The sequence below is a fragment of the Drosophila navojoa genome, chromosome 2 (assembly GCF_054131105.1).
Source record: "Drosophila navojoa isolate 15081-1374.11 chromosome 2, UAZ_NAV_1.0, whole genome shotgun sequence".
NCBI classification, from domain to species: Eukaryota; Metazoa; Arthropoda; class Insecta; order Diptera; family Drosophilidae; genus Drosophila; species Drosophila navojoa.
In genome coordinates this window covers 21,383,899-21,411,170 of record NC_142890.1, presented here as the reverse complement: position 1 = coordinate 21,411,170, position 27,272 = coordinate 21,383,899, and the positions used below count along the sequence as shown (strand labels likewise).

General features: G+C 42.3%; 6 protein-coding genes across 7 annotated transcripts; 2 read left to right on the top strand and 4 right to left on the bottom strand.

Moving 5' to 3' along the window:
* Positions 1–271: 271 nt before the first annotated feature.
* Positions 272–2,454, bottom strand: LOC108660380 (beta-catenin-like protein 1). Its single transcript, XM_018113756.3, has 4 exons — positions 2,318–2,454; positions 802–2,250; positions 506–701; positions 272–443 (listed from the first exon to the last, which is right to left on the bottom strand). The coding sequence occupies exons 1-4, from the start codon at positions 2,345–2,347 to the stop codon at positions 358–360; spliced, it is 1,761 nt and encodes a 586-aa protein (XP_017969245.1). The 5' UTR covers positions 2,348–2,454; the 3' UTR covers positions 272–357.
* A 450-nt stretch (positions 2,455–2,904) lies between these two features.
* LOC108649137 (L-selectin) lies at positions 2,905–6,585 on the bottom strand. Its single transcript, XM_018098148.3, has 3 exons — positions 6,031–6,585; positions 5,786–5,939; positions 2,905–3,618 (listed from the first exon to the last, which is right to left on the bottom strand). Exons 1-3 carry the CDS (start codon positions 6,174–6,176, stop codon positions 3,256–3,258), a joined length of 663 nt encoding a protein of 220 aa, XP_017953637.1. The 5' UTR covers positions 6,177–6,585; the 3' UTR covers positions 2,905–3,255.
* Positions 6,586–12,462: 5,877 nt separating this feature from the next.
* Positions 12,463–16,946, top strand: MBD-R2 (PHD finger protein MBD-R2). Its single transcript, XM_018113626.3, has 5 exons — positions 12,463–13,973; positions 14,246–14,926; positions 14,986–15,118; positions 15,180–16,603; positions 16,673–16,946. The coding sequence occupies exons 1-5, from the start codon at positions 12,737–12,739 to the stop codon at positions 16,855–16,857; spliced, it is 3,660 nt and encodes a 1,219-aa protein (XP_017969115.1). The 5' UTR covers positions 12,463–12,736; the 3' UTR covers positions 16,858–16,946.
* Positions 16,947–17,113: 167 nt separating this feature from the next.
* On the top strand, positions 17,114–17,940 carry RpL24-like (ribosomal protein L24-like). Its single transcript, XM_018098036.3, has 2 exons — positions 17,114–17,290; positions 17,375–17,940. Exons 1-2 carry the CDS (start codon positions 17,210–17,212, stop codon positions 17,867–17,869), a joined length of 576 nt encoding a protein of 191 aa, XP_017953525.1. The 5' UTR covers positions 17,114–17,209; the 3' UTR covers positions 17,870–17,940.
* Dtd (D-aminoacyl-tRNA deacylase) lies at positions 17,927–18,781 on the bottom strand. 2 transcript variants are annotated; one of them, XM_018098037.3, is made up of 4 exons: positions 18,581–18,777; positions 18,437–18,527; positions 18,150–18,382; positions 17,927–18,089 (listed from the first exon to the last, which is right to left on the bottom strand). In XM_018098037.3, the coding sequence occupies exons 1-4, from the start codon at positions 18,621–18,623 to the stop codon at positions 17,980–17,982; spliced, it is 477 nt and encodes a 158-aa protein (XP_017953526.1). In that variant the 5' UTR covers positions 18,624–18,777; the 3' UTR covers positions 17,927–17,979. The 2 variants fall into 2 exon arrangements, with proteins under 2 accessions (XP_017953526.1, XP_017953528.1); XM_018098039.3 differs by lacking the exon at positions 17,927–18,089 and having other exon boundaries at positions 18,244–18,382; positions 18,433–18,527; positions 18,581–18,781.
* On the bottom strand, positions 18,782–26,674 carry Sptz (zinc finger FYVE-type containing 26 spastizin). Its single transcript, XM_018112898.3, has 7 exons — positions 26,136–26,674; positions 24,274–26,073; positions 22,911–24,216; positions 21,162–22,846; positions 20,846–21,104; positions 19,560–20,787; positions 18,782–19,499 (listed from the first exon to the last, which is right to left on the bottom strand). Exons 1-7 carry the CDS (start codon positions 26,208–26,210, stop codon positions 19,055–19,057), a joined length of 6,798 nt encoding a protein of 2,265 aa, XP_017968387.1. The 5' UTR covers positions 26,211–26,674; the 3' UTR covers positions 18,782–19,054.
* Between the last annotated feature and the right edge of the window lie 598 nt (positions 26,675–27,272).

Below are 27,272 nucleotides of genomic sequence, written 5' to 3'. Positions count from 1 at the left end.
AAATATTTTGCAATGCAAAAACTAAACACGAATGGGGACCATAAAGAAAATAAAAATTAGAACTAAATAGATCTGGCAGCCATTGAAATAAATATCTGAAATACAAGTTCAATCATGGCGATAGCAGACAGGATATGGATTACTCCCGGATGGGACGCGCATGCAATTACATGTATTTGCATTAATTTTCAACAATTTTTACATTTAAAACCTTGCACGCTTTTTTCAAAATTTCAAAATCTACCAAATTCATCCAAAACTAATTGACAAATTGAAAAGTAATATTCGCCAACGGAAGTTCTTTTATTTAGTTAATATTATCATATGAGCTGGTCACTGTAGAGGGAAAGGATTACATCAGAATCGATCGACTAAAGAAAGTATATGCGTCTGCTCCTGTTCCCGCCATTCCGTGTCGCCGTCACCCAAATTACCAGCGTATTCTGCAAATTTTCACAATGATTAAGGGCATGATCAAGTAACAGTAATTTTAATCATCACTCACCTCGCATTATGCTTCGAATTGTCTTCATGGAGGCGCCGCGCAAGTTTAAGATTTGCAGAACGCGCTGCTTTACTGTTTCGGAGGTGGCGCTGACCTCCAGCAGGATGTAGTCGATGCGCTGTAGGGTAAACAGACCACCAGTTAGACGCTTTATGTAATTGTTCTCAATCTCCTCATCCTCATCTATGGCTGCATCCTAAAAAAAATTTCATTTGTTAATGGGCAATTTTCATTTGTAATATATTCAATAATTCTAAATTAAAATACAATAAAAAATGAAAAGCTCAAGCACTTACCTTTGGTTGCTGATCAATTTCCTTGTCGATCGCCTCCACCTTGGCCAAATACTTGAGATGCAGCTCCAGCAGGCGATCAACCTTTTCGTGATCGTTCTCCGTGAATTTGGTCAGCATACGCTGGCGCTGTGTGCCCTTGCAGTTACGCAGCATGGATGCAATCACCGAGCAGACATGCTCCTCATGCTCGTCGACGGACAGCAGGCGCTGCTTGTTGCGCTTGGGCGTTTTCATAAAGAGCGGAAATATGGTGCGAAGGCCAAGGATCTCCACGAATTTGTTGCAGTTCTCTCGCCCATCTGGACCGGCCATGGCATGATCGAGCACCTTGAGCGAGCCGTTGCGCGACATTTTCTTTTCCCGCAACATCAGATTCATTAGCTGCAGACCCTCGCCGTTCAGGAAACGATCACGGTTCTCTCGTGCCATCAGCGCGGAACACAGACAATTGAACAGATTGGACATGTACTCCTGCTCCTCGTTGCTGGCGGGATCGTGACGTTTGTATATAGCTAACTGCTGCAGCAGAACATCCACGCCATCTAGTGTTCCCAGCAGCAGGCGATTTTCGTTTTCCGTTTGTATCAGTATTGACAATATCTCGCTGCAGTATAATTTGTTCGGATCGAAGGGCGACTTGCCCTTGAGCCGCTTAAGTATCCAAGCCAGCAGACCCTGTGTGGCCGCCTCGCGCACGAAGTCGCCCTCAATTTCGATCAGATTCTCCACAATGGCCAATGTATTGTGTACGCCATCAGATTCCTCTTTGACCTGTTCATTAAGGCGCTCTAGATTCTGAACTAACAGTGCACAGATTTGCTCCTTCCGCAAAGCCTCAATCAATGCCTCTGCTCCATCGCTGCTCTCACCTAGAATGTCGACGTCTGTGACTTCCTGCAGCAGATCGACAACAGCGACGGCAATATCTGTGTTTTGATGTGCCAGTAGCTCCAACAGACTGTGCAGCCCATGCAGCTCGACTAGCAATGGATAGAGATCCGGTACTGTTGCCACCGCTTTCAGCTCCTGGATGACTGCGTGCAAATCAAGTTCTGATTCCATGAACTTCTCGGGACTGTCGGAGAACTTTATGCGCATTTCTTGGTTCTTTAAGTTACGTTTCTCAAACACGAGTATTAGCTTCTTAAGGCCCTGCTCGTCCAGTGCATCGCCCTCTGCCTCTTCGCTCTCCACATATTTCAGTATGTTGAGGCGTTCCTCCTCCGTCAACTCTGGGTCAAATTCAAATGTATTGACGGCTGCCCCTGAACCCGCATTACCCTCCTGTGACTTTTTGTAGTTAGCTGTTTCCTTGGCGTCCGCAATACGGCGCATTCGCTTAGCCTTTTCATCGCCGCCGCCGCCCCGTTTTCCAATATCGCTGGGCGCCGGCTCTGGCACCGCGAAATCATCGTCGTCCTCATGTGGTCGCTTCGGCGTCTGCTCCGGCTGTTGTTATTTACAAACATAGTGGGCTCGTTAATGGATTGCGGATCCCCATATTGCATATACTTACCTTAAACGCCAACAGTTCACCGATATCCATATTCAACGAACAAATTCAATAAACATCAATGCTGCTCTTACAGCTCACTTCGATAATATATATATATATATAGAGAGAGAGAGTATCGATGCCAAAAGTATTCTCAAAATACTGCAACATATCGTTGGGTGTGTATCGATATAAACACAAAATTTCTTAGGGAATCGATAGCTACATCGTAATAGTTCGTTGAGCTGTTTATTCAAATTAATAATAACAAATTAACACAGATGGTCATAAATTGGCGCAACTTTTCAAAATAGAAAAAATGCTCACACAGAGAAAGAAAATGCTTTGCATGTTAGTTTTGCTTGTTTTGTATATCTAAAAACAATTACTTACATAAACTCCAAGTAAATAAATATCTTTATAATATATAATTGATGTCAATAAATTTCCAGAGTATGCTTTCATATCAGATGAACAAAAGAAATATGTTATCATGTAACGCTCGCGTCTTGACCTGACTTTCTTTCAAAATCACTTATAAATTATTACCATATCTTTTGAGCCCGGCTTAAATGAATTGGAAGACCAATAGAAAAAGACAGTTTGAGTTTTACTCGTCGTTTTGAATGTTATATTATAATTTAAGAAAATCATAAATTAATACAAAGTTAATAATTAAACTAAGTGATGAGAAAGAGCGCAGAGACTGGAAAAACTGTTACATCAAATACGTAAGACATATGTATAGGATAGCCGGAAGTTTAAAAGATATCGAAGAGTAACTAACAAAGAGTACATGAGCAGCACCGAAGCGAACGAATCATTTCGCACACCATCACACATACATTTGCATGGTAGCTACATAAAAATATCATTTTTGGTTTATTTGAAGTCGCTGCTCAAGGCTCCAACTCCACACGTCATTCCCAGCTGATACTTCCGCCTTGAGCCTGAGCGATTTAGATGCGCAGATTGGGGTTCGTGTAGCGCACATACTTCAGCAGAGCATCGTTCTCCTCGCAGACGAACGACTTCTTGTGGTGGCAGGCCACATCGTGCCAGTTGACACCGTCGTTGTAGAACTGATTCAACAGAGCCAAACAGTTCTCGGGTGCGCCGTTCTGTTTGAACTCGCGGTTGTCGGGCTGGGGCAGGCCAATGCCGCCGGTGGGCGACCAATCGCCCTGGTTGCGCTCCGTGGTTGGCGCCAACTTCTGCAGCGTGGCGGTCCAGAACCAGCCGTTGATGTTTGTGGGCTGCAGATCGGGACGGTCACAGCCCTTGAAATCGCACAAGCGACCGCTGGTCCAAATATATTTCACCTGCAAGAAAAGAAAGCAGTGGCATTTAGTATAAGCTGCAGCAGGTGTATAAGGCGGACTTCAAAGAAGCAACGATAGGAAATTATGTATGCCTAAGCGGGCTATAGAATGTGTGGATAGGGAAATTTATGGTTATATTCATAATTATATTCATTATTTAGCATTTAAATTGTATGTGTGACCTATAACTAACTTTCTAGGTCAAGTATGGAATATATGGAAAGGGAAATCTTAAAACATATTTTAAATTATCTTAATATTCAATAACGATCCATTGATGACCAATAAACAGCTAGAGGCTCATAAATTTGATTTAGTTTTTGCTCCCAATTCGATCAGTTCAAGTTCAATGCACTTGCCCGAGCTTGAATATCAGTTTTCCGTTAGTTTGTTTTTGTCGTACGCTCGAAAATGCGTTGGCACCAATTACAGTTGGTAGAAATTTAAGCATCGACAGGGGCTTGGGCTCAGTAACAATAGACAGACAGACAGACAGACGGGCAGTGAGCAGCTATTATGGTGCCATTGAAAGCGAACTCATTCCAAGTCGCGCCCTTTGTGGCCGCACCCGTTGGCGGGTTTCGTTCGGCGGTTGTCAGCAGCCACAAGAGAGCCACAGGCAGCGACAGCAACCGTAATGCTCATCAGTCACTTTCACCCGAATGGCCATAAAAACTGTTTATTTTGTATAGTATACAAAGACATATAGACAGACAGACACACATACACAGACACAGACACACACACAAACACGCCTGTTGCCCTTTGGAAAAGTCCATTGAGCGGAAAGCTACAAATTAATGGACATCGAATTGTTGCTGTTGTTGTTGTTGTTGTTGTTGTTGTTGTTGTATTGTATTGCTGCGGGCCGCGCCGGCATTGTAATTGCAAACGGCGTTGCAATCAATCAATTGCAACATCGCGGAAGCCAAGCCGATGCACTTGTCTCATTTGAATATATGAGGGGATCAAATCTGATGTAAAGTAAAAGTGGAGCGAGCATTGAATGCCCATAAAGCTTATCACCAATTTAATTCCACAGAAAAGACATGAACAGAAAGGCCATAAACTCATTCCATTCAGAGAACCAACAGAACTTTCTCAATTTAAAAAAAAAAAAAAAAAAAAAAAAGGTGGAGAGCTGGTTAATACATTGTTCGTTAACGTTCAACCACAATTGGTTACCACAAATGAAGTAAATGATGTACAAATTGCAGCAAGTTTGTTGCCTAAGTCTTTTGTTTGGCATTGGCAATGGAAGCATTTAGCCACAGCACTTCCTCTTTGCTGTGGCTATGGTTTAACACAATGCATATTGATTTTTTCTTTTATTTAATTTTGTGTTTCCACAGCTGTTTCCTCACACTTACTTTCGTTTTCATTACAATTACAATTTTCTCACGTAACCCAGGCAAAAACGCTGCCGGCCGGCCGCTGGTCAACAGCAGCAGCAGCCGCAGCAGCCGTAGCCTCAAGCGTTACAGACAGCTCTTTAACTTGACACTTGTCTGCCAGTTTGTCAGTCTTTCCGTTGCATAACAAACGAACAACAACAACAACAACAACAACAGTGAACAACAAAATTGCCCGCAACAAAAGCGACTGCAAAATGTTGATGAATCGCTGAGAAAGTTTGCCAAATGCTTTTACATTGAACTTGGTCAACTCAAGTCCATTCCATTGTAATCTCCAAAAAGTAATGAAATCGACAATTATAATATGAATGTGGATCGGCAACATTTGCATGTGACTGGCCCAATTCGAAAGTGTGCAAATTTTCGAAGCCCCAAAATGACATAAGTCAAACAAAAGGCTTTTAGTTCAGTAAGCATCGTAAATTATTGCCAATTTCTTTGAGTGGTGTCCGACAGAGGTGTCAATTGATATACAGTCGAGGCGGCGTAATAAAAAGAAATATCTACATATGTATAGTTGTTGAGAGATTCAACCAATCGCTTGTAATCTTGTCAATCTCAACAATGACTTGCACATGCAATATATGATATATATGTATATACATACATACTCATATATAAGTTAACGAATAAAATAAAGCTCAATGGATGCCTTGATAGTGATCTTGTTAAAGATCATATAAGTTCGTTGCCCAAGTCTTTTGTCTTAAGGATCATTCAAATCGTATAAATTAGTTTTCTATTCCACTTACATTTTCACCCACAACGCGTTGCTTGATCCACTCATTCTCCAGACTGGTCTCCAGCGATACAGAGTCCATGCAGCGTCTGCGGCAATAATTTCTGGCCGTCAGCCAATCTTCCTCCACGCCCTTCAGTTGTGGGTCGCGCCACGAGAAGAAGTAGCTGTAGTGGAAGTGAATAGAAACATGTTTGAGATTAATAACAATTCACTTCGTGGAGCTGCGATTGGATTGGGATTTCGTGATTGACTCACCCTTTGCCATCGGGTGTCCTCTCGTGAATGATGCGCTGGGCGCACAGCTGCGGATTTGGCGGCTCTAGACGTCCGTTTTGGAACTGGGCCGAGCCAAGGCTCAACAGGCCAAACAAACAAACACCGGCAACAATGAACGCTTTCATTTTCGAACTGTCTCTGATTTCAACTCTTGCACTCTCGCACCCACGCACTTTCGTTTTTTCTACTTTTCGACTTTGCTCTCGACGAACAAAGCAGCAACCGACCGATCGACTATATGAAACTGCAATGACACAAATATTTCGGTCACACTCGGTCTTATATATGAGCGAGCGCCAGCATTTGGCTCTGGCTTCGGTTGCGGCTTCGACTTCGGCTTTGAATTCGGCTTTGACTTCGGCTCTTCAGTTTTTGTTTGTGCGGGGTTTTTCATATATGAAAATGTTTTTTGGAGGTGCCTCGCTTACGATGCTGAATTTTAAGTGGCCGGTTACCTGTCGATTGCATTGACAAACATTTTCGGACTCCATCAGACGGGGATCGTAAGTAGTCGCAGTCGCAGTCGCAGTCAGAGTCGCAGTCAGAGACGTAGTCGTATGTCGTATGTCTAGTACTCGTTAGTTCCATAATAGATGCGTTTGCGCCCATCATTTTGCACCACTTAGCAGTGCGAATACGCGCCTTGGCCAATTTTCGTTATTTACTCGACGCCTCAGCCAGCAAATCTACATAATTAGCTACACAAATAAGCCACGACCACGTCTTGAAAATTCATCAGACGCATGGCTATTTCGCTCATGTACATACCCAAATATCTTTACTTTTGCTTTAGTTTTGTTTTCTCACTTTACATTATTTAATGCATTTTTTTCTCTTTGGCCGCTCGACATTTGTATTTGTTTCAAAAATATATTTACTCTTGGAGCGGCTGGCATAGATTTTGGCGTACTTTTTTTTTTTTTTTGCTTTGGCCATTACATAACCCAAATAGCTGACCAAATTTATTCCACTGAAAGTCACAGGTGACACATTTGGCTTACAGTCTTGAGCACTCGAGCTCGCGGGCCTTGCCATTTTCCAATTAGGAAGCCAGCTGCTAAATAGACGTTTATTTATGGATATCCATGAAATATGAATCGAAGCCACGCGCTTGAGAAATTGCGGGAGAGCGATTACGTCTCCATGATATATCAATACTTATTTTTAAAGCTGTTGATTGGCATTTTTTGGAAATGGAAATTTTTTATTATTCTGAACTGATAAACATTTGTAATCAATTATTCTTTAGCCAAGAATATTTTCCGGCTTGTTAACAATTTAAATAAAATAAGATAAAATAAATTTAAATCGGATATTATATAATTTTTTTTTTTATAAATTTTTTGTTTATTTTAATAAAATGTTTAAATCCAATTCGAGCCCAAGTTTTACTGAATATTGTAAAAAATGCATCATAAAAAAAAGATTATAGTACGGTATAAAATTTTTATTTAATGATTGAGTGATTCAAGCAAGAACTTTTCAGTTCTATTTCGTGAGTTCTCTTAAGTAAGTTAGTCTTTCTTTTCGAGTAGGGAAACTTGTATTAAATATATAAATGTATATGTATACAAATATATATTTAATTCTTAAATGACTATAAAAACTTAGCAAACTAAAGACTTTGAGACATTGACTCAGATGCATATAAACACGTTATTAGATAGTGTTATGTGTATCTTATGTATATATTGGTAATTTAGAAAGTAAAGAGCAAAATGCACAATTTAAGTCTCATATCTCATACGGATCATCATCAGAGCTTGATGCCGCGACGGGCAATACTGATAAGATATTGAGCTTGGAGTGCTCTGTGATGAATGCGTTTGTGCTCCTCCCAGCCGATTTAGCTTAACGGGCCAACAAGTGTTTTTTGACATTACATAATGGCAATAAATAACCAGAAGATTTACATATTTATGTGTGCACGTGATATTGCATAAGCATAAAACAAAAACAGAAAATAATTGACGCGGCCAACTGCAGTATGCTCAGCTCAGGTCCACGGCACATCAGCGGTCCAAGTCGCGTCTCTCCATCACCAGATCAAGGTCAGTGAGGCGGCAAAGAAAATAACGACAGCCGCGTCGAGTACATCAATGGCGAAATTTCACCAACCGAAAGCAAATTGAACAGGTGTGAGCAGACCCAGCCCGATGCGCGGCACATTTTTGGACTTATTCACGTATTTTCTGAACAACTAAATAAATACGCCAGAGTGCTCTAGTAGGGGAGTGTCCAAGCAGGGTATGTGCATAGCCGCTGATGAGATACCTAAATGAGATACCATCTCTCTTAGAGACAGCATTTAAGATAAAGCACAAATATATGTCCATCAAAAAGAATCTACAGGAATCAGCATTAAATATGATCAATATTTATTGATTTCTAAAAATAAAACTAAATTTATTAAGAAAAAGTACTTTTATGATTTAATTTAAATTTTTAGGGCATACTTAACTTTTTTTTTTTTTTTGCAAATTGGGCAGTTCATCTAAACAGCCAAATAAAAATATTTATATATAGACTTTTAAGCAAATCATATACTCAATATATGAGTCAAAGAAGACCGCTGCTGCCTAACCACAGCGAATATTCATTATAATATATACAGGGTGTTGGAAAAAGTAGGAAACATTTTAGGTCGGTTTTTTTTTTTTTTTTTTTTTTTTTTTTTTTTTTTTTTTGGCATATTTCCATGTTACGTTAACACGTGCCGCAGAGCATGTAGACTACCTTTGCTGCATGCATGGCAATCTAATGTATCAGCATTGCAGATCTGGACAACTCAGTTGTAACAGTTGCTAAAGTCGACTGCCAGGTGCCCAGTTGGTGTATACACATATGTATGTATCTCCGAATCATCGCTGAATACCCGCAAGTGAATGCCTCGCCCATGTTCGAGTGTTTGTAAGCGTATTCGAAATGTAACTACACAGCATCGAGCGACGGGCGAACCCAAAATTTCGAATATTTTGGTTTTTATTTTTTGTTGACATCTTATGAGCTGAGTTATTTTCACATTGTTCGGAGAAATTAATAAATAAATAAGCAACAAGCAGACGATAAGTTAACAAATAAATAAACTTTCTGTATTAAAAAATTTGTAGGAAATTTGGGAGCTTTAACATTTATATTAAATATATATAAAGAAATATATATATGTAATTTTATTTTATTTTAAATTGTTCTTTTGACAACAATTTTACTAGATTTTTTTTTTTACTTGAAAATTAATCAGTTAATTTAATTTTTAAGGCCTTTTTAGTACAAATGTCAAGTAAAAAAGCGAATAGCATCCTGACATATGTATATAAAAAATATATTCCTTACATAAAGAATAAATGTAATAAGATTGTAATATCAAAATGATATGAAATTCTATTTGAAATCCTGATAGAGTCTTGAATCAGCAGATAAATTTATACAAAACACAACTTTTAAATATAAGTAAAATAATCTTTTAAATAAATTTATTAATTAATTAAATAATAATTATATATTATCAAGCTTCAGCAAATATGTAATTGTACTTTACTGTAGACGATTCAGCTCACAGTTAAAGTCGACTTAAAGTTCACGATTCAAACTCTACTCAGCTCAACTCGAATTCCAGCTATGTTTGATATGGTTTGTATTTATTTTCGGCGCTCATAAAAATTTTCTATGTTTCTATTGAGAAATGCAAAGAGTATTGTAATAACGAATTGTACGTGCAATCGACTGTTTTTAGACTTGGGCAATGCCGCTCATTGTGAACACGTCGCGACTTCTTTTTCCCAACCAACTGACCGGACTTTTTATAAGCGATGCTTAAAACATTATAATCTTAACGGTATATGTGACTCATCACTGCACTGGACAATAGACTAATTATTATTCAACAATTGCACAGCATCTCTATATTTAATAGTTCAAGAAGTCTAGCAATGGATTACAACACATTTTCTATATGCTATAAGACTAAAGAGAGTGTTTAAGAGTCGTATTAATTGTTTTTATAACTTTCGGTATGTTTTAGCTGTATTTTCAGCAAGTTCAAGTTTGCCGACAAACAACCTAATTATATGATCTTTATTTTAATTACTCGGTTGGGTCAGCAATGATTATAGCATAAGCAACAAAAGAAAACTACAAATTTTATATATGTATATATATTACAATTATAAATAAGTTGTAATGTTTACTATTGTGATTAAAATGTTGCTGTCTTCCAGTCTCCATTGCACGTTAAGGAATTGAGATAACGTCAGCAGTCGCTACAACACAGACCGAGGGGCTGGGCCCATTTGTTTGCTTACTATACAAAAATTACCTCATATTTACGCAATGGGTTCCGGCCTGTCATCCCAGCGATCTCGGGCTGGCCAATTTACCAGAGAGTTGGCTAAACGTAAATATGTACTTGTTGGAGGAGAAAGTGCAGCCGTTGTGTTGTTTTATACAGATATTTAATTTTGTTTCATCGAAATTAAAAATATTTTGCACAGCTTGCATATTGTTTAATATTTGCTGTCTCTGCGTGTGTGTGTGTGTATGAGTGTGTGTTACCTGTCAGGTATTTACATAAAAGGAGAGTATTGCAGGTGCAGCTGCCAACCCATTTTCAAGATCTGTGAATAGTTTGCGTCAATATTTGAAGAAATGGCTGACGGTGCGTTGAATTATTGCTTATTACTTGTGAAATTATTATGTAAAAATAATTATGAGCCCACATTTGGATTTTCCTCAATTGGCTTGTCTGTTTGGCCAACTCGTGGTCCCGTCAATGTCACATATTTGATACAACCGGAATGGGCTATAGACCCAACAACAATAGCACCAATGGCAATTACTTATTATTTATGTCAGCGACATATGCCTATAAAGAAATAATAATTAAAGTTTGCTTTATGTTCACACCGTGATTGGACTTTAAATATAATGCTTATACATCTGTGTTTATACATATATATAGTAGTTGATTCGGTACCTTTAATATTTATTCTTGACTCTTCTATGCATATGCTAATTTCGATTTTTTGGAACTCACACAATGTAGGTTGGCTCTACGACCTTAGCTCTATAAAATACCTGACATTAGACATGCATTTCTGGGTACGCTTTTAATACACGCCGGCAAGCTTTAAAGAGCGAGTGTAAATATTTTGGTAAATAACACTTTTTATTATTTGCAATATTTTCTAATACTCAAAGTGAGTTGGGATGATTTTATAACGATTTGTGAGATTCAATAAATGCTATAAGAATTTAATTTTTACTGAAGCTAAGACTCAAAGACATTCAGACATTCAGACATTCAGTACTTATTATTATTATAAAAAAATTAATATTTTATAAATTTGTACATTCTTTATGTATATTATATTTATATGATATTTATTTATATTTATATATTTTATGTATGTACGTATATTAGATTAAAATGTATTTATATATATTATTACTTTTATATGTATATCTATCCAAAATTTATATATTTAATTTGGAGGCCAAGGCTGCCTTTTTGTGTGTGTGTGTGTCAACATTTTGTTTGAACTTTTTGGCACCTGACCAACGCCCAACAGCAGCGCCGGGCGCCATCTACTCAAAAACTTTGCGCGTTACTGTACATATTAATATATGTACACACATACATATGCACACAAGTCGACGGATAACTGTGGCATGCATAGTAATGGCTATTGGCACTGTTTTAATTACAGCTAACAATTAAATGTTATAAAAAAAAACTTTGATCGCAGACAACGTATACATAAATATACATAGGGATATGACTATGAATGTATAAGTATATATATTTACATATATGTGAGTGACTCCTTCGACTAAAAGCTGACGTAAAGCCTTCTGCTACCTGGTGCGGTGTGAGTATGGTGCTTTTGCAATGTGTCACTACAATGCGGACGCGAATATATGATAGCCCAAATTCGCACTATAATTGCATTTCAAATAGGTGCTCAGTGGCCTTGTCGCTGCACATTGTTCCTTGGTTCATGCGATTTCTTATGTGGCGGACATATTTATGAGACTTTCAATACGTTGCAATGCATACAAGTGCCGATTAATTGCACTTTTCAGCAACATTAACATTAACATATATGAATCACTTGTTGTGCATGGAAATATAACGCATTTATTTGTAAGCATAAAAAGTTAGAATATTAGTGTAAAACAAAAGATCTAACGCGATATTCCATACAATTCAAATTTAAATTTCTATGCAGTGACTACGCCTGTGGTAAAGCTGATTGCTATGACACTTCCCCACACATATACTAAGCCACCTCTGCTGTAATCTGCCGACCGCCACAAGTAATCGAAATACAACCATACTCCATATTATTATAGTAAAATAATACGTGCAATTGGTGTTAGGTTTGCGGTTATAAATAATTGTATTGCACAGACGTCGGAAATATTGATTGTAAAAAACAAATCAGGTTTACTTTGAAAATATCGTGTATCATAATATAAATAATATGACAATCAGAAAATCTCTAAATATTGTACGTTCCAACCTAGCATGATCGCAGTAAGCTAGTCATAAGTGAAAAACAAAAATCGTCAGAACTCTCGTTAATACTGCGCATTTCGCTGAAATAATCGTGAGAAACAACAGCATCGGTGAAAATTCTGTGGTCCGTATTATAAAAAAAAATAAGTGCTATTAAAACTAAACAAAATGGGACGCCGCTGCTGCGTTGCTGATTGCCCCTCGACTTCGCGTCTGTTTGAGCACCACGGCGTAACATACCACTCGTTTCCGATGGACGCCGTCATTCGTGCTATTTGGATTAAGAACTCGCGCATTAGTCTGGACCGGCAAATCACAAAGAGTGTGCTTGTATGTTCACGTCATTTTCGACGTCTTGATTTCAATACTATTAAAAATGGCAAGTACTTGCTGAAGCCGCGCGTCTTCCCCACTGTCTTTCCGTGGGGAAAAATGGAGCCCGCCGAGATAGAGGCTGACCATCGGGCCTTGCAGCAGGCAACCTTGGATGGCTCTGGAGTGAGCAGTTCCGCGAACAGCGCCAGCAACGAGGATGTTATTAAGGCAACCGTTGACAAAATTGTTGCCCAAATATTGTCCGAGTCAGCTGAGCGTGATGCTGCCGATCGTAAGGCTAAAGCCGAGGCAGCCGCTAAAGCTGAAGCTGAAACCGAGGCAAAACAAAAGGAAGCAGCAGCAACCAAGGAAGCTGCCGTCGACTCCGCACTTGTTGCCTCATCTGCAGAAGGCACAACTGCTACTTCCTCCAACGAGACAACAGCCGCTGTAACTGATTCGGCTACTGAAGCAGTGCCTGCTGCTAGCAACACGGGCTCCCCACTTTCGAATTCTCCACCCAAATATGGCTTGCCCACAAACATTGCGATTGGCGCTCGTCTAGAGGCGTTGAGTGCTGATGGCGCTTGGCTTCCGGCACGTATTGTCGAGGTCAATGAATCGGAGCAGACATTACTAATCCGGTTCGAGCGCAACAACAAGCTGAAAGTGTCACCCTCGACAAGCGGTGGCAACCAAGAATGGATCGGGTTCAAATCGGATCGCCTGCGTCAGCGCATCAGCTCGCGCGTCTTACCCATCTTTGAGTTGGAGGAGAAATGCATGGCGCGCTGGTCGGGACCACGGAAATTTCCGGGCACCATCAAAAAGCTGCTGGGCAACGACACATACGAGGTGCTATTCGACGATGGATACACAAAGAACGTCCGTGCAGTGCACATGAACAAGCTGCCTCGCCAGGTTTTGGCCAACATTGAGCAAGATGCTGACACGCAATCAACAGACTCTGCTCCAGCTGCAGTCGCAGTGAAGAGGCCCAGCACTGGAGCCACCAGCACCGGCAAGAAGGCAAAGGTGACTCCGCCGCGCAAAGATTGGCCACTGCTGGACATGTCCAATTTGGATTTAGGTATGTTGCAGCATCATATATATTCTGTATTAACTTTACTGAGAAAAAATGGTTTATATATTTCACTAAGTGGGCATGAGAGCTTTGTTTGAAATATGTATATGTAAAGCTCATTGCGATTGTGAGTTTGCATTTCTGTTGACAGTGGGTACTGAATTTTGATATTTCCGATAAGTCACAATAGGAGCACAATGGAAAATTCCTACTCCTGTAATTGCAGCTGAAAATATCCTTGATTTTCATACCTTCTATGTTTCTATTAAACTTTGCAGCCGCTTTGGGATTGCCGGAAATCCCACATGATGGGGAGTGGACATGCCATTGGGTGAACGATCAGCCGATCGGCACAGAAGGCTATCTGATTGTCGGGGAGCACCAGAAGCCGACGGTGATTGTTCACGACTGGCGATTGCCGCCTGGCTGGATCAAGCACATGTACCAGCGCTCAAATGTGCTGGGCAAGTGGGATGTCATTTTGGTTTCGCCCAGTGGAAAACGTTTTCGCTCCAAGTCCGATCTGAAAGTGTTCTTGGAGTCGCAGGGCTTGGTCTATAATCCGGATGTTTATGACTTTAGCATTCATCGCCGGCGTGCCAAAGACATTAATGCATACGTCTACACACATGACTACAGTCCACAGCAGCCAGCAAAACCCAAGCCGATGGACATGTCCGTGGACACAACAGCAACAGAGTCACAGGATCAAAGTACCAGCAAGCTGTTGACAGCCACGCCCACATCAACGCCTATGTCACCGATGGCCACACGCCGTGGAGCAGGGGTGGACAACCAGTATATGGAAACACCGGTGGCCTCACTGATGCCTCCTGCGGAGCTAATGTCTCCCTCACCACGTGCCCCAGACAATGAGGCAATGCCTCATACAACCGAATCGGCCGATGCCACCTCTGTGCTAGCTTTGGATGAAGGCACCGTGCTGGAAGATGGTTACGGTACGTTATCTAAGCACATCTAAACGTATTTTACCTAACTAAGCATTTGAAAATTGCAGTATATATTGGCGGATTAAAGGTACAGATAACAGATAATTTGTTTGTGTGCCCAAGCGAGGGATGCGGTAAAACATGCCGCAAGGAGCACATTCTGCAAATACACATACGACACTATCACAAGGAACTAGCACAGTAAGTCACAGATGGGTTCATTATATACTATTTGTCTAATTTTGTTGACGCACTTTTACAGACACTTCAGCCACTGTCCGAAGATGCAGGAATTGGCTGTAAAACGCACGCATCCATCTTCGATTGAACAAAATGAGCAAACACCGAAGAACCAAATACCCAATCAACAGTTCTTTAATAAGTTGCATCAACAGGACTTACAACAGTCCCGCTCTTTTCGACGTCAGACAGCTGTTACGGATACATCGCCCACAGTCCGTGACAACTCGCCAACTGTTTCGCCTAGTAGTCGATTGCTATCACCCAAGGTTGAGACGCCTACGACATCTAAAGTTTCACCACAGGCAACAAGCGCTACTCCTGAAGCTGCTACTTCTACTGCTGCACCAGCTCCTGTCGTGGCACCACCGCCTGTAGAAGTTTCGCCTATTCCAGCAGCACAGGAGCCGAACAAATCTAGTACACCAGTCGTCGTAAACCGGGCCACCAAGCGCGTGCGTGCTACATCCAACAAGCGTTCATCTGGCTCCCGTAAAAGCAGCCGGCAACGTACCCAACGTCGCTATGCAAACGTCTCGAACGAGGATTTGCCAGCGTCAACCAATGCCCACAACTCACCAGCATCTGGAGCAGATTGCGAAGATACCCGTCAGTCGATAAGCACACCCACACCCACACCCGATGTTCGTAATGATGCTAAGAAACGTCGTGTCGCTCTATCTGGAACCCCGGCTAGTTCGCCAATCATCGATTCGGCATCAACGCCTTCGTCAAACGATGTGGTAGATATAAATGCAGCATTGGCGCCACCGCCCCCACAACAGGCCAGTCAGACGCCTCAGTACATCAAGGAGAACGGCGAGCTTATACGTATAGTGCGCATGAGGCAGGAGGAAATCATAAATTGCATTTGTGAATATGGGGAAGAGGATGGCCTTATGATCCAATGTGAGCTGTGCCTCTGTTGGCAGCATGGTGCTTGTAATGGCATTGTCAAAGAGTCGGATGTACCAGATAAATACGTCTGCTACATTTGTCGCAATCCGCCGCGTGTTCGTGATTCGATGCGCTTCAAGCATGATCAGGACTGGCTCTTCGAGGGCAAGCTGCCTGTTGCTGGGTATCATACTCCAAATCCCCAGGCACCCAAAAAGTTCGAGTTGCTAAAACGATCTCACACACTTACGGGCAATTTACTAGATGCTAAACGCTCAATGCATTCCTTATCGGTGAAGATCAATATTGCTCGCAATCGTTACCATCCCAAGCTATATCTGTGGGCTAAGAAGTGGGACGAAGATCAGGCTGAGAACGCAACCACACCTGTGAAACGTCCAAAGGCCGAACAATCCGACTGGCCGCACGTGCCGCAACCGGAGGCTGCAATCGATCCAGAGGAATGTCAGTACCGTTTGATAGAACACGTTAAGATACAGCAATCCCTGTTGATGAATCGTCTCAATGAGATAGAAGGTGAAATAGACGGTAAGTACAGCAAGTGCAGATGAAACATTTACAACATTTACTTAATATGTTTTTTATACTTATTTTTAGAGCTTGAAAAAGAAGATACTATGACCGATTTGAAAGATGCAAATATGTCCACCACCAAAGAAGCCATGGCAACGTTTATAAAAGAGTTGGAAACACTAAAGCGTCTTGCTAATCTCAACAAGGTGGCCAACATGAAACAGGCCCTAAAGAATCAAGAACAGTCAACAGAAGTTACCCAAGTTTAAATCGGACAATGATAATTTTAACTTTAACACTATTTGAATTTGAATAAATTTGTTGAGTTGCAGTAAAGTAATGTTTAAAAACTAGAAAATATCTTAGCGATGGAAACATTAATATGTTTGCTTACATGAAGATTTATGATCGTATTGATCAAATAAAATAAGGAAGCAACGATTATTAAAAACAAAAAACCTAGTGAAACTATCGCTGATTTTCCTCATATCCATTGCATTCGATAGTTATCGAAATTTATTAGAACAATCAACAGCAGCTCTGCATCTACCTTTCGTTAGCAACACACGTGTTGACAGTTGTGCGTTTTATTTTTACAAATTATTTGTATAATTTGTAAAAATGCGCATCGACACGTGCTATTTTTGCTCCAGCAAAATATATCCTGGGCATGGAGTACACTTTGTACGCAATGACTGCAAAGTAAGTAACAATATAAACTTTTTTCCTATCCGCATAAACATACACAGTACACAATTCTTACCATACGCTTTTGCTTTTTTGCAGATTTTTAAATTTTGTCGTGGAAAATGTCACAAAGCCTTTAAGAAGAAGAAGAACCCACGTAAGGTAGCATGGACAAAGGCACATCGTAAGGCAGCCGGAAAGGAGTTGACAATTGACCCCAGTTTCGAGTTCGAGAAACGCCGCAATGTGCCCATCAAATACAATCGCGATACCTGGCAGAAGGCAATTACAGCGATTAAAAAGGTTACAGAGATTAAGGAGCGTCGTGAAAAGCACTTTGTTATGGAGCGTCTGCGTAAGGGCCGACAGGTTGAAATCCAAATGGATGTTAAGGACGTGCAACGAAATATGTCGCTCATACGTTCACCAGCCGCTGGCTTGAGGGAACGCCGCGCCAAGGAAGAGGCTGAGGAGGACGCCCTTATGGACGAAGACCTGCCAGAGGAGAAGATCACGTATGTGGATGCACGCGAGCTTGAAAAGAGACTCGAGGAGGGCATGACGGAAGCAGACTTGGAAATGCTAGAGTCTTAATTCAAAACATTTTAAATAGTTTTAGTTTTAAGTTTATTGTGGAGAAAATACAAAATATGTCGTAAAACAAATTTGTAGCCAATTTATTCAAAAGGATAGTACTATATATTCTATTTATCTACACATTCTTCGGACTGCTTTGGCTGTGGAGACTCCAATTCAATAGTAACAGGGCCATCATTCTCTATGTGGACTTGCATATAAGCACCAAACTTTCCATCTGACATTGCACAAAAAAATCAAATGTTGGATCCAGTTTTATACAGAATACAAATATTACCTTTGATTTTGCTGGGATCATATGACTGGCACAGTCTATTCAAAAAATGACAATATAACTGTTGGGCATCTTCACCTTTCATGGCTGCAGAGAAGTCTGGTTTATTGCCCTTCAATCTGTGATACAGCGTGAACTGGGATACACACAGAACTTCCAGCTGCAAATCCTTGACAGACTTTTGCCAACGTTTTCCTTCATCCTCAAACAGTCGCAATGCGAGAATCTTGCGCACTCTAAAGGCTCAGTCAAAAATTGCCTCATTATGTGTCAGTTAGATATTTACCTACAGATATTCGACATCTGTTATCGTATCGCTAGACTTGATGCCCACTAGCACACATAGTCCAGGTCCAATAGTTGACACCAGTTCATCCAGCACTATAATATGTCCAGATTAGACGTAAATTAAGTTAATGGTGGTGTATATTTACCCGTGACTTTGGCAGCCCTAACACGTTGAATTACGGCACGCATTATTAAAGCTAAACCTCTAAGTTCAATATATAGAAACTTAATATACAATGTGCCAATATAATCTATACAAGCATTTGCAATAATCTGTCCCACTTATCGATATATGTACATATATCTATATATAGCGAGCAGCACAGTTATCGATGACATGTTGGCGGTATGATTGAATAACAATATTTGATATTTAATAAACAATAAAAATTAAATACTAGTACAATAAGATGGTAAAGACAATAAATTGACAATATATGTATATATATAAATATATGAATATAATTTGGTACCTTGTATGAAAGTCTTTGAGCAAAGGGTTAAGAAATACTTGACCAACGCATTGGTTTTCGGAACGATTTAAAATCAATTTCTCTACAATTAGTTTTATAAAATTAATCTACCAAAATTAGACTTTATATATTGCCTGATTATTTGTATCACAGTGGCGTTGGCGACATTGGAGTTGAATTAATATTTAGTTTTTTCTCACACAGCTTCTTAATATGTATTTGGTTCGTCATCTCCGCTTGCCTTAAGATCTTGCGTATGTCTGCAAGGCGATCGTGTTTGTTGGCCAACAAGTAGGCTGACTTAAGTTGACCAATAAACATGTATGAAGATATGCGCAGCTCCACATTTCCGATGCGCTTGATCAATTTATCCAATACATGCTTCGTCTCTGGCTCGTTGCTGTGCACAGCAGCATTGACAGCAATCGAAAGAAGCTCATCCGAGTCCGAGCTGGTACTGCTGCTGCTGCCATTGTTGCTAGCTATGCAGTCCAACAGACGCTCCACCTCGCTCAGGCGTTGATTTTTCGCCAAATAATTCGCCGTAGCGCCGAACACTTTCATTGGTGCCAACTTATAGTCCTGCATGATGCTACGAACGAAAAGATAAACCATGCAATCATTTATTGATTACAGTAATAAATCTGCTTACCCATAGGCTAGGCCAAAGCCCTCATCGATGTTCTTGCCGCATAGCAATACTAGAATGCACAGCTGAATCTTGTCGGCAGAGCCATCAAACAATGTGGGCAAGGTGCCGCGAGGAGCCTCTGGCCGGATCTGTTTCAATATTTGTAAGGTGCACAGCATTCCATTCACTGGCGGTTGCTCCCTCTCACACTGCGCCAAAAACTTGGCCAGTTCTAGTTGGCGTCGTATCGTATTGATGTGGCCATTCAAACTACGTGCATCCAGTTGCATAGCAAAGCAAGTGCTGCTCGTATTGCAGCTGACAACGCTGGCACGTCTGCTACCTGCTCGTTGCTGCTCACGCTGAAGATGCTCCCACTGTGCCAAATCGAGTTCACCCTGGAGGTGCATGTGTGCTGACATTAAATGCTGCGCATTGGCGTGCAACTTTTGAAAGTTATCACAGTGCAGGGGATAAAACTTCACGCAAGTCATGCTCGCGCGAACCGCATCCTTCAGCAGTAGTTGCAACTGGTACAGCGAATTGAGCTGTTGCTGCTGCTCCAGGTATCGGCACGTCTGTAACAGCGGCACGCGCCACGCACTTAAATGAGTATCGGAATCAAGCCCCTGCAGTTCCTCAATTAGCGCTGGTAGACGACCTCCGGCCAGGGATACCTGGAATATTTGTTGTATGAAGAGATCTGATTCCAGCTGTTGCATCTGCCAGTAGCGCAAGGCTGCGCGCAGCTCATCACGCTGCATTAAGAACTGAAGAATGTCCGTGTGACTTCCATAAGTAAACACATAATGCAGTGATTCTTCAAAGGCGCGTGACTGACGATTAGCCTCGATGCTATTCCGCACAGTCGGCTCTCCGTATTGACCCTTGGCAATGTGCTTCAAATTAGCCAATGCATTAATCACATTAAGGGCTGGTTCTCGTAATGGCGTCTGCACCACGTACGGCTCTCGGCGCCGCGAGAAGAGCGAGGCCAGCGAGGTATTCGAGTTGCGTATGAGGGATGCACGCTGCAGGGTCTCTGGCTGTGGCTGCGCTTGGGGCATTGTTGCAATCAGCTGAAGAATTTCCTGTAGCAGGGCAGGTCCACGCTGCGGACGCTTTTTAGTTTTGTCAAGTGGTAACGATGCTGGTGCCTTTAATTCCTTTCCGAAAATATGTTTGTATATGCAACTGTTTTGCTCCTCTGTGGACAGACGAGTCATGCAATGCGCAAACTTTTCACGTGCTACAAAATAACAGAGGATTAAGTAAAATAGTTGAGGAAGGCAACTAGACTTGCTGACCTGAATCATAGCAGCCGGCGCGTAAGGAAGCCAGCCCATGGGCAGCCATCACACCAGTGGTAGCAAATCCCCATTTAAGGTGCACATCCAAAGCTAATTTCCAATGCTCTGCCTCGATTAGAGCATCGCCCAATTGACGCAAACTATGATCATTCAGTGGCCCTGCGGGTATGAGCGACTCGCAGCCCTGCTGTACGACGGCCATGATAATCTCCGAGTGTTCACGTATGGTCTCGAACTCAGCTGGAGCACCCCGGACCTACGAGAGCAATATAAACATTGATGAAAGCAAACATATTTATATATTGCAACTTACTTTCGCTGCCAATGCCAGACAGTTCATCATTTTGGCGACAAGGTCATAGTCAACCTCTGGATTGGGCACTATGAGCTTCTCCAGTTTACGACAGTGAAATAGCAACAGGTCCACGCATTGCCGCTGATCCAAATGATGTCGCAATATGGATAGACAGAGCGCTACACTAGGTGCATGTTCATAGCAGAACTCCTCGCGCAGCAATTTGTCGTGAGTAATGATGCCACTCAGAAGCCACTTATAGGCGTACGATGAACTCGTGGAACGTGGAATGATCGGATGAGTTTCGTTTTGAATGTTTATCGGTTTCTCGGCAAGGACAGGTTTATAGCAATCATTACAGACGCGTACCTCCACATCGCCGTACATCTCTGGAATGGCCATACGTTGTGTGGAGCAGGCATAGCAAACAACTCGGCCACAACGACGACAATGATGGCGACGCATCAGCATTGTGAACGCGGATCGGCGGCAGCACATGCAATGGGTGGCACTTTCATCCGGAATCCACTCGTCTCGAGTTGGCGCCTGTGGAGGAATTTTGAAGGCTCCACACAGTGAGTCGAGAGAATTTTGGACGTCGGTGCCCAAGGAGCCGGCCTCTGATCCGACTCCATTTCGTACATTGGCTATCTGATAGTCGAGTGCCTTGCTGGCATAAATGCGCAGCAACAAATCCAAGCAATCATTGCTGACCACATGATCTTGCTGATAAGAATTAAAATTGAGCAGTATGAAAGCCTCCGAATTGGTCTGACCCAACTGGAAGCGCAACTTGCCTCCGCTTTTGCCTGTGGTGGTGCCACTGCTATGGACATCATAGGCATGGCCACGCTTTTCAAAGCAGTAGCTACAGGGTCCCGAGGGCATGCGCTGCAGCAGTTTGGCACGTGCCGGTTCCAGCAGCTTGCTGAGCAGTTCAAAGCGCGTATTCATGACCAGCTGCTCGATAATCAGCAAAGGAAAGCGTAAGAGTGGCCAGAAATGCTGTCGCTCATCGGCTGGCAATTGCCGTAAAAGCTCCAGTGAGAATTGATAGTTGAGATATGGACGCGCATCACGTGCGTTTGCCTCCAAGTAGTCAACCAACCATTGGAGTAGAGGCAACGAACGCATCTTGTCTTTATGTGTATCCAGAAAGTTAACTAGCACGCTGGCTGGAAACAGCTCCGCAATGCGTAACAGATGTGTGTCCAATTCATCTTCATCGCCCAGCTCTAGGAATGCATCAAGTAATGAAAGTAAGCAGACACGCTGCTGCCCAGCTGCGTCCGCCAGCTGCACCATGCGGCACCAGTCATGACACAGCTCAAAATGCCGCCCCTGGAGCAGCTGCTCAAAGATGACGTTTGGAGTTTGGCGTCCAAAATCGTAAGCCTGCGGCCAACTCTCAAAATTAAGGAGAGCAGATACTCTTGCATATATCGTAATATCCGATAGTGTATGCTCCAGTTGAGTGCGCAGCTTGAGCGGAATAGCCAGTGCTGCTGCCCGATGCTCCAGCGTGTGCTCGATTAGCTCTTTCGCTAATTGGCTGCTGGAGATTTTAGTGAAATGCTGATGCAGCAGCAGCGCTCGCTGCCCCAGATCCTGCATATACGAAGCCAGCTGTATGTGTCGAGCATCTTCTGCAATCAGTTCACTTATTAAGCTGTCTATCCGTGTCCTCAGTTTGTAATCTGGTTCTGGTTAACGAAACAAGTTAAAACCTTTCTAACTAGTGAACATAATAATTATTTTGCGACTCACCACCCTGTCCGCCAATGCCCAGCAAAAGAATTTCTAGCTGTTGCTCATTGCCAAGCCCCGATCGCGCCAATGTAGCACTGTCCACTTTGTAGGCATGCAGAGCAGCCATAACAAGATTTCCTTGATGCATATGCGCGAGCGTCTCGATTTCAGGCAGTTGCATCAAATGCCGAAGACACTCAAAGTGCAAGCCCGCCTCGGATTCGCTAATCTCTGGCAGTGCATTCAGCTGCACCGCCTGCAGTAGTTGCGCGAGCAACTGATTGTGTTGCGAAATATAGTTGTGGATCGATTCCTGCTTTTGCGGTGATACTGAACGTGACAACGGTTTGCCTCCGCCATCCATCAACTGTGGACAAATGTTGAGAGCGATAACATGCACGAGATTCAGATGCAGTGCAGCCACATTTCCTTCAATCTCCAGTGGAGTGATGTCGCATTCGTAAATCAGCTCGCCAATGATTTGATAGGGATCGTGACGCAACAGCTGCGTGTTGTGATACTCTATATTGGGATCGCGCAATTGGAGAAGACGTGTCAGCTGCTGCACATAACTGCAGAAGCGGGCGTAGTAATTCTGTCGCGATTTGAGCTGCTGAAAGAGTGCGGAATGGGCGCGCAGTTCTTGAGAATGAGCATAATCCGACGAGGCCTTCTGATAGAGCGTTCTAAAGGCGGATTCCCGCTGAAGTTGCAACGCCAAGGCTGCTGGCCTCAATGCATAGCTGTGCCGGCAGAGCAGGTCATTAAGTGCCGATTGGCGACCAGCGCGGTCCAGGAGACGCATGCACTCGCAGAGATTTTCCAATAAGTACATGGCGCCGATTTCCCTCGCACTGGGCTCACATGGTCTATTTATCGTTGATGGCTGCTGTTGCAGCTGCTGCTGCTGACGTCGTATAACCAGCAGTAGATTGCACGTAATTTCGCGATTAAAGCGCAGATTTATAATCAAATCGAAGACAATCAGGGCGTTGATGTTGCGCTCCTGGAACTGTTGTAGGAAACCATATTGACCATTTGTGCAGTGACGTTGCAAAAGTGTTTTTAATTCAGCGCTGTGTTGCAGCTTCTGCGACTGTGCAAAATTGTCCACCACGCTGATGATCTTGGATAGCTCAAAGCCTTTGGCGGCCACACTTTTGATTTGCTCCACTGTGGTCGTGGCGTTGCTGCTGGTGGAACTGGTCTCAACAGCCAAGGTCTCATAGTTTGCATAGATGTTAGCCAACTTTTGTTTGATCAACTGCTGATGCTCCATGAACTGCAGCTCGCGACTCAGCTGCGTGTGCTGTAGATGAAAAGTCTATGAGCAAAGTAAAATTAATTTAGGTATTTCTTAACTCAACTTGATTATGATTACCTCAATGATGTATTTAACATCATTAAAGTTCTTCAGAGCCAGCGCCATGATCGCCAACTGTTCGGGCGTGCTAAGCATCTTTGGTATAATGGAGCGTTCCACTGGCTGCGTGACGGAGTTCTGCGGCTCCAAGTTGCCTGCACTTTCATTCGACAGCAGCTGCTGGGCACGAGCGTAACACTGTTCCAGAGTCAGCGTCTCAGATGACCTGCGACGTGCCGCTCCACTAAAGCTGGCCGCTCGTCTCTGCTTGCGTGACTTTCGCCTTGTTAGACTGCATGCGTGGAAGATGCGCTCCCTGCTCTCATCATCACTGGATGCTTTCTCACGCAAGTGACTATGCAATTGAATTAGCTGCAATATCTGTTCAGGCTCAAAGCGGCAGCCCGTAGCCGGCGTTGCTTTTGTCAATGATTGCTCAATCTTTTGTAGAACACTGTACTTCCAAAGCGCCTCACTGATGGCATCCACTAAACGTTGAAAGCGCTGCTGTTGCTCTTCTGTGGCGTACTTGAAGTCCTGAGTGTGCAGCTTCTTAGTCACAAATCCTTTCAGATAGCTAAACAATGCAAAAAGAGCCGGGCCTCGGCAAATGAAGCCGTAGCGTCGTCTCTGCGCATTGCTGACACTGGAAGAGCGTGGAGGTGTCGCATCATCGTCCACATACTGCTCATCATCATGGTCGCACTCAGATTGGTTTGTATTTTGCAGCTGTTCCCAGCGCAAGAAAACAAGTTGGAATATGTCCTCTAGTAGTGAGGAAAGTGTAACCAGTTCGCGTAGCTGACGCAGCTGGGTGGAGAGCAACAACAACTGGTCCCTCACCGAGGATTCGTGTGACCCCAATATCACATTGTAGACATGACATAGGGCTGTATAATAGCTCCACGTTTCCAGCTCCTCAATACGTACGTTCTTGAGTGCTGGTGTCTGTTGTTGCCATTTGTAAGTTTGCTCAATGAGCTGAAACACTTGCTCGTTATCACATTCGATGCCATGTTCATAGATCAAAGAAAGCACGCCCGGTGCCCGAAGCAGTGAGTCCACTTTGATTGTCTTGAAGGCATTTCCATCTTGCTGTTGCTTCAAAAACTTGAGTATCAAACAAATACGTTGGAAGTCTGCGAAGAAGAACTGGTGCACTGGCTGCAGCTCGGCGGGCACTGCAGCTACATCAAAGGCGGCTAGTGGTTGATCCAGCTCAGCCAACTCGTCTAACGTCTGCGAGCTCAGGGCAAATTCGTTGGCTATTCGCAGAATTAGTAGAGTATTTCGTAATGTCCGATCGTGAATACATTCGAAATTCTTCAACTGTTGACACACCCTAGGTACAAAGTGCTCTCGGTGTTTGAGAGCCAGATTTAACACCAACTGACTTGTAGGCGCTGAGTTGGTGCCCACAATTTTCAGCTGTTGCTGTTGCTTGTGCAAAACTGTGTTTAATAAGTGCGGATCTTCTCGAGCCAATAATGTCAGTATCAAATACTCATTGTTGCACAATGCATCATTCACAAGATGTGCGATTAGACTTTGTTCTAATTGTGCCGCTTCCAATATCTGTTGTGGAACGTTTGCTAGTACGCTGAGGAAACGAGTCCAAAGAGGAGTTGTGGTGAATGTGTCATTGTGATCCAGCATATGTTTCAACGCCCCACTAACAATGCGTCCTATGTAAAATTTGGACTGATTATATAGCAAGTTCAAAATTTGGAGTATCGGATATGGAGATTTCTCTAGAAGACTCTGCAAGCGCTCGAGATGCCGTTGGGCACCACTTCCGCCAAAACTTTTGATGAAGGCCTGCAAAGACCCGAGTGATTATTATACAAGAAAAACCGAAAAATTTTTATGCACAATTATACTTGAATCAATTCTTCCTCTTCCCCGGACAGCAGTTCAATAAGCTGCTGCAGCTCTGTTTGCTGCTGCTGTGGCATTGTAAACACCTGTTGACTGATATTTTACTAGCGCCGTTTTGATGTATTTAAAGTTACGCGTTTAACAGAGGTTATTGCACACTGACGACCGTCTACTGCAAGCTTCTAAGTACATCTGTCAACGAATCGTTCATTTGCTGATTGCATCTGCCTATTGTTCGATGAGCCACTTTTGTTTTTGTTACACCAGCAGCTGTTCCTCTCTTGTTGTTGGTTTTGTTGCTATTGTTGCTGGGAGTGCGCTGTTGATTTTCACTGGCGGTACCATAACAACAAGTGATAAGCGACGCCTGCATATTATTACCGTGGCCAGCGCTGATTCAATAAAGCGCTGCTTAGAGCGCTCAATAACAATGGAGAGCGATAAACACTCAATATATATGCGCACAAGCACCAACAGCTAATATTATGAACGTCGAACAACTGTTTGCCATTAACACAATGAGCCGACAATTTGCCATTCACAAAAATTATAAATTGTGTCTCTCGTACAAATATCATTTTTTGAACTTGAGCAGCTCTTCCAATTGGAAAATAGTTGCAGTGATTCAAAGGCACTATTTATTCACAACACACATTTTAAACTCTTCTGTTTGAAGCTCAGAAGTAGTAGTAACTTTAAAATATATTGTAATATTATGAGCTAGCTTAGACTTTGCATAAATGTATATTTTCTTTATTGTATAATTGTATACGTTATTTCAAGAAACTATTTGTAAATGTATTTAAATAAACATATGAGACATATACAACAAATAAATTATATTTGTGTTTTGAATAGCAGCGATAAGCGAAATACTAACAGATAAATCGATAAGTGTCAGAATTCGCGCTTTTATTCAAATTACTAGGCTGACATCTCTGTGCCCACAAATGGGCCTATAATTGGATTAGTCTGTGGCGGTTTACTTTCAGTCTTCTGTGTGAGTTTAGCCAACTACTTAGTTGTATTTCATCATATCAGGGTACTAACACAATATGGGAATGCATTTGCAAAGCAAGTCTTTTTTTTATTTATTCGGGGACTTAGTTTTATATACAAATCTTGTATTATAGAATTGC

Bases quoted from the DNA above. Each gene is read 5' to 3' on its own strand.
- LOC108649137 (XM_018098148.3), bottom strand. From the start codon at position 6,176: ATGAAAGCGTTCATTGTTGCCGGTGTTTGTTTGTTTGGCCTGTTGAGC. The intron at 5,940-6,030 runs GTGAGTCAATCA...CTTCCACTACAG, and splicing joins AGGACACCCGATGGCAAAGG to CTACTTCTTCTCGTGGCGCG. The intron at 3,619-5,785 runs GTAAGTGGAATA...CTTTTCTTGCAG, and splicing joins AACGCGTTGTGGGTGAAAAT to GTGAAATATATTTGGACCAG.
- Dtd (XM_018098037.3), bottom strand. From the start codon at position 18,623: ATGCGTGCCGTAATTCAACGTGTTAGGGCTGCCAAAGTCACGG. The intron at 18,528-18,580 runs GTAAATATACAC...GACATATTATAG, and splicing joins TAGGGCTGCCAAAGTCACGG to TGCTGGATGAACTGGTGTCA. The intron at 18,383-18,436 runs GTAGGTAAATAT...CTGAGCCTTTAG, and splicing joins ATAACAGATGTCGAATATCT to AGTGCGCAAGATTCTCGCAT.
- MBD-R2 (XM_018113626.3), top strand. From the start codon at position 12,737: ATGGGACGCCGCTGCTGCGTTGCTGATTGCCCCTCGACTTCGCGTCTG. The intron at 13,974-14,245 runs GTATGTTGCAGC...TAAACTTTGCAG, and splicing joins CATGTCCAATTTGGATTTAG to CCGCTTTGGGATTGCCGGAA. The intron at 14,927-14,985 runs GTACGTTATCTA...TGAAAATTGCAG, and splicing joins CGTGCTGGAAGATGGTTACG to TATATATTGGCGGATTAAAG.
- Sptz (XM_018112898.3), bottom strand. From the start codon at position 26,210: ATGCCACAGCAGCAGCAAACAGAGCTGCAGCAGCTTATTGAACTGCTG. The intron at 22,847-22,910 runs GTGAGTCGCAAA...TTCGTTAACCAG, and splicing joins GGGCATTGGCGGACAGGGTG to AACCAGATTACAAACTGAGG. The intron at 19,500-19,559 runs GTAAGCAGATTT...TTTCGTTCGTAG, and splicing joins GGCTTTGGCCTAGCCTATGG to CATCATGCAGGACTATAAGT.
- RpL24-like (XM_018098036.3), top strand. From the start codon at position 17,210: ATGCGCATCGACACGTGCTATTTTTGCTCCAGCAAAATATATCCTGGG. The intron at 17,291-17,374 runs GTAAGTAACAAT...GCTTTTTTGCAG, and splicing joins TTGTACGCAATGACTGCAAA to ATTTTTAAATTTTGTCGTGG.
- LOC108660380 (XM_018113756.3), bottom strand. From the start codon at position 2,347: ATGGATATCGGTGAACTGTTGGCGTTTAAG. The intron at 702-801 runs GTAAGTGCTTGA...AATTTTTTTTAG, and splicing joins AAATTGATCAGCAACCAAAG to GATGCAGCCATAGATGAGGA. The intron at 444-505 runs GTGAGTGATGAT...GAAAATTTGCAG, and splicing joins AATTCGAAGCATAATGCGAG to AATACGCTGGTAATTTGGGT.